Source organism: Mytilus edulis, chromosome 8 (genome assembly GCF_963676685.1).
Source record: "Mytilus edulis chromosome 8, xbMytEdul2.2, whole genome shotgun sequence".
NCBI classification, from domain to species: Eukaryota; Metazoa; Mollusca; class Bivalvia; order Mytilida; family Mytilidae; genus Mytilus; species Mytilus edulis.
The window spans coordinates 82267014-82273030 of NC_092351.1; the positions used below are offsets into that span (position 1 = coordinate 82267014).

Below are 6017 nucleotides of genomic sequence, written 5' to 3' on the forward strand. Positions count from 1 at the left end.
TGTTTATGTGATTTATACGTGTTTCTCGTTTTTTTTAATATAGATTAGACCGTTGGTTTTCCAGTTTGAATGATTTTACACTAGTAATTTTCGGGCCCTTTATAGCTTGTTGTTCGGTGTGAGACAAGGCTCCGTGTTGAAGGCCGTACATTGACCAATAGTGGTTTACTTTTTTAAATAGTAATTTGGATGGAGAGTTGTCTCTTTGGCACTCACACCACATCTTCCTATATCTATATATTTAAACTTTCTCTTATATTCAATATTGCTGATGGCTGCTGCCATATTGATCTCTCTTCATGTTGGAGGGTTGTTGAATAAGTGCACCTCACATCCTTTTATAGTGAATTAAGAAATTTAACGTTTGTTAACAATCTAATTGAATATTAATAAGATACATTTCAGTGGAACTTCAGCGAATAATAATCAATACTAAACTATGGAGTTTGTCTTGCGCTTCAAATAAAATTATCTTCTTACATCGACAGAAGAAAAGCTACACGTGATTGTCGTCATAAATTGAAACTGAAACGTCAGATGTATTTTGAACAACGACCAAGATGAAAATGATCATGTATCTCTGTCATGTTTGTGGTACATTTAGTTGGTCAGACATTATATAAACTCATTCTTGAAGTTTCTAATTTTTCATCTTCAAAGGATTTATTTTATTAAGTTTTACGTACTGAAATGAAAATAGCTGCCCCACAAGTTCGTTTCGGATGAGAAAGGACTAAACTATCTGATCAATATTTTCAACTCGTTAATAGTCGATATATACATGTATATAAGAGTAAATAATGCAAACACATGTCAAAATTGGCATAAAGAATGGCATGACATTTATTTCACAAAAAAATGATTAAAACATCTAAAGAACATGGACAACACGAATTTCAACTGAAATGACTTAACTAGTTGGCGAACTTTAACTTCTGGTGACGCTACACAGCAATGTACTCTTTGCTTATGACATCTTACGACTTACGAAGATCGGTCTGTTATCTACTGACTGTTTCATATTAGTTGATCAATGCAGAAAATTCCAGCAAACAAAATGTCTTATAAGATGATAATGCATTTTCTTTTTTGGTACTATTTTTTGGCGCAGGCTTATTTGGCGCATGCTTATTTGATATATAATTTGAGAGATAATGACGACATTGTTATTAAACCTGCAGACAAAGGGAGTGCAGTTGTCGTCATGGACAAATCTAACTATGTCCAAGAGGCCATTCGCCAATTAGATGATGACCGGTTTTACAGAAAACTTAATTCGGACCCCACCCTCCAATTCAGCGAGGAAATAACAGAATGTTTAAAGGAAATGTGTGACAATAACATCATTGATATAGATACTTTCAAATATTTAAAACCTGAAAATTCAAAACCTGGGCGATTCTACCTGCTCCCTAAAATTCATAAACCTGGTAACCCAGGTAGACCAATCGTCTCAGCTAATGGTCATCCTACAGAAAAAATATCCGAATTCGTTGATTACTATCTTCGACCTCATGTAGAAAACTTGCCATCTTTTATTAAAGATTCTACAGATTACTTACTAAAGATGCAGGATTTAAACCATCTACCTGCCAATACTACTCTTGTCACTATAGATGTCACCTCTCTCTATACGAATATTCCCCATGCGGATGGTATTGAAGCATGTAGAGAAGTTTGGGACTCTCGATCTCTTAAAATTCCACCTACTGATTGCTTAGTTGAAATGCTTACTATGGTCTTGAAAAAGAACAACTTCACATTCCAAGGAGAACACTATTTACAGACAAATGGCACTGCTATGGGTACAAAAATGGCTCCATCTTATGCCAATATATTCATGGGTAAATTTGAAAAGCAACTGCTGGAGTGCTCCATCGAAAAACCGCTTTCCTGGTATCGATTTATTGATGACGTTGACATGAAATGGGACAAGGGAGACCAAAAATTACAAACTTTTATAACAAATGCTAACAATCAACACCCTACCATCAAATTCACCCATGAAACATCTAATTCCACCATAAACTTCCTTGATACATCTAGCACCCTCTCTGTAGGTATAATAAACACAGATATATACTCTAAACCTACAGATACTCATCAATACTTGTCGCCTGAAAGTTGCCATCCTCCACACTGCACGAAGAGCATTCCATACAGCCAAGCTCTAAGAATAAGGCGAATCTGCTCCTCTGAAGACACTGCAAAACAACGTCTGGGGCAGCTTAAAGGACATTTGAAAAGAAGGGGATATAAACACAAAAACATCAAAAATAGTTTTCGAAAAGCGGAATCCATCCCCAGAAGCAGTCTGCTAACTTACAAAGATAAACAGAAAAGTAAAAGAATCCCATGTGTGCTCACCTACCATCCATGCCTGAGAAATAGTTTCAAGACCATTCGTGATCATTGGACAGCAATCGAGAAACATTCGAAGTTATCCAAAATCTTTCCTGAGCCTCCCATGATTGCCTTCAAACAACCTAACAGCCTGAGAAATATACTTGTCCGTGCTGACCTTTCCAAACCTAACCATACTGTAGGTAATTGTCAGCCTTGTGGGGATAAGCGCTGCAAATGTTGCAACCAATTGCAGCATTCATCAACATTTCACAGTAAGACCACAGAAAAGACATACAAGATCTTTTGCAATGTCAACTGCAAAAGCTCAAACGTGATTTACGTTCTTGAGTGTCCTAGATGTGGTCTCCAATATGTTGGTGAATCTATGCAGCCATTTCACAAACGTCTCAATGGCCACAGGAGTGACCTCACAAAAAAACCGTATATTCCTGTCAGCCAACATTTCAGGTTACCAGATCACAATCTGAAAGATTTTGATCACATGAAGATCCTTGTGATCGAACAGGATTGTACATGGCAACATAGGCAAAGAGAAAATCGGGAGAGGTTTTGGATAAAAACACTGGGTGTCCTCCATCCAGATGGAATCAATAGAAAGAAATAATTAAATTTACAGTCTAGTGTTTATATTATTATATTCAGGATTTTGGATTAAAATCAATCGACCAAAACTTACCTGTATTATTAGTGATCTATGTTTACACCTTATACATTATATCTCATTATTGTTAAAACTTTTGTCACCGAAGAAGGCCATTTGTTGAGCCGAAATATTTGCAATTATTGTATAATTTATATCATCTGTTCAGTTTTTCCTTCTTTGTGCAATGATATTCAACACTTTTTAGTGTTTTGTTTTCCATCTATTTATCGGTATTGTTACACAATCTTTCAGACTCATATAATTTTTCCTGTTTGTGTAGTATTGTCAATTTTGATGATCCAATACCTATTAAGTTTACTGGTTGGTAGATTCGTATAGACTCTATATACAACTCGTCTAAACATCAACCCAACAATGTTAGATCTGTAAATTTGCTTTCGCAAATTTTTGTTCTTCCCTCGCCGGGATTCGAACCCATGCTACTGTGATATCGTGACACCAAATCGCCTGCACTGTAGCCGTCCCGCTAGACCACAAGACCACCTAGGCTCTCAAAAAAAGAGCTTTCACTGGCCGTGTATTACCTTTCCTCGTCAGTTTTAATCTAACGGCGTACTATAGTACATGATATATAAGGCATGAAGATGTTATTGTTACAGATCAGCTAAATTATCTATAGTAAAGGATCCTACAAATTAATGTAATATACAGTCACAGAAAATAATTATATTTATAAGTAAGTCTGAGTCAGTGACAACTCTACAACAGATGTATCCATCGGATCTCCATCAATGATGGTGATACATGGCTGGGTACATAATGTATATACAACTCGTCTAAACATCAACCCAACAATGTTAGATCTGTAAATTTTCTTTCGCAAATTTTTAGTTCTTCCCTCGCCGGGATTCGAACCCATGCTACTGTGATATCGTGACAACAAATCGCCTGCACTGCAGCCGTCCTGCTAGACCACACGACCACCTGGGCTCTCAAAAAAAGAGCTTTCGCTGGCCGTGTGTAACCTTTCCTCGTCAGTTTTAATCTAGCGGCGTACTACAGTACATGATATATAAGGCATGAAGATGTTATTGTTACAGATCAGCTAAATTATCTATAGTAAAGGATCCTACAAATTAATGAAATATACAGTCACAGAAAATAATTATATTTATAAGTACGTCTGAGTCAGTGACAACTCTACAACAGATGTATCCCTCGGATCTACATCAATGATGGTGATACATGGCTGGGTACATAATTTATATACAACTCGTCTAAACATCAACCCAACAATGTTAGATCTGTAAATTTTCTTTCGCAAATTTTTAGTTCTTCCCTCGCCGGGATTCGAACCCATGCTACTGTGATATCGTGACAACAAATCGCCTGCACTGCAGCCGTCCCGCTAGACCACACGACCACCTGGGCTCTCAAAAAAAGAGCTTTCGCTGGCCGTGTGTAACCTTTCCTCGTCAGTTTTAATCTAGCGGCGTACTACAGTACATGATATATAAGGCATGAAGATGTTATTGTTACAGATCAGCTAAATTATCTATAGTAAAGGATCCTACAAATTAATGAAATATACAGTCACAGAAAATAATTATATTTATAAGTACGTCTGAGTCAGTGACAACTCTACAACAGATGTATCCATCGGATCTCCATCAATGATGGTGATACATGGCTGTGTACATAATGTATATACAACTCGTCTAATATATATATATATATGTTATCATGCAGCTTGGTCATTCATTTGTAAAAAAGTTGTTTTAACTGATCATCAGGCGTGTTCAAATATGGCGAACACCATTTTCACCGTTTTAAAGTCAATTTTAGGTGGTAAATTCGATGTTTGATTAATAATTTTGAGTTGTGACTTCTTGATTTTCAGTTTCGGCGGTTTGATTCTTTACTAAATGTCCAGTAACTGATATTTGGAACGTAAAGTGAAAATTTTCCAAATTGTTGTGTACATAGATTTTCATGATGTTTAAAGTTTTCTATGATTTGAAGCGTTGTATCTATTCGCAGATCACATGAAGAAATATACATGTATGCAGAAGAAATGCAGGCAGACCGACGATCATTTGTAGTAGATTTATGTAAAATTGACATTTTTTATTTGTTAGAAACATGATTTGATTACTTTTATTAACTATGAATTAATTACTTATTTAATTCACGGTAAAACATTTAAACGTCTTACGGGAAATTATTTTTTATATTGCAACTACAGTTGTGTTTATTTCCTAAATATAGTAACATAACTATATTTCTTATAATGTCAATTTCATCATGGAACACTTTCTCGACAATCAGGGGGCCATTAAGGGATTTATATAAGTTTTACCTTTGTGTAACGATTAAAAAAGCTACCAATGTATTAATTTAAATGGCAGTATAAAAACAGTATTAGGTCAATGTTATAAAAATATAAACTTTTTTTGTAAACGGCGCAAAACTGGGGAAGCCTTAGGGCTCGGTAGAACCTCGGTCGTCCACAGTTTCTCAGCCCCATACAAAAAAAGTTCATACTTTATTAACCTAATATTGTATATTTTTGTTGAAATTTCAACGAAGTCATCAAATAACGTTTTGTTTATAGTTCCGTGTAAACTTTTTTGATTGGCCGACACCCTAGCGCGTGGATATGAATTAGCACGCTGTTGCTTAGGACCTTAAAAACTAGCGATAATTTTCATTTTCACTCTACTCGAGTGATATGAAAATTATAACATAAAAAAGATCAAAGAAAAATTACGGATAATAGCGATAATGAGTATTATCGTTCTTTTTTTCATATGCATGCTACCCTTAACAAGTTTTTGTAAACACACATTGATACACTAAAGAAACTCTTTAAAACATACAAATAATCAACGACAAAAATGTATGTATTGATCGTAATCACTCCACAAGTACATAAAGGCATGCACTTTCAAGCCTTTATTCAAATTCAATTCGGTCAGTGTCCTCGGAATAATTATTGTTATAATAATAACCATTTACACGTTATTGAAGCGCTATTACACTCATG

General features: G+C 35.4%; 1 protein-coding gene across 1 annotated transcript; it reads left to right on the top strand.

The window, feature by feature from the left end:
- Positions 1-1204: 1204 nt before the first annotated feature.
- On the top strand, positions 1205-4907 carry LOC139484433 (uncharacterized). The gene is made up of 2 exons (XM_071268166.1): positions 1205-2056; positions 4872-4907. Exons 1-2 carry the CDS (start codon positions 1205-1207, stop codon positions 4905-4907), a joined length of 888 nt encoding a protein of 295 aa, XP_071124267.1.
- The last annotated feature ends 1110 nt before the right edge of the window (positions 4908-6017 follow it).

Bases quoted from the DNA above. Each gene is read 5' to 3' on its own strand.
- LOC139484433 (XM_071268166.1), top strand. From the start codon at position 1,205: ATGGACAAATCTAACTATGTCCAAGAGGCCATTCGCCAATTAGATGAT. The intron at 2,057-4,871 runs GTAGGTATAATA...CTTGATTTTCAG, and splicing joins ATACATCTAGCACCCTCTCT to TTTCGGCGGTTTGATTCTTT.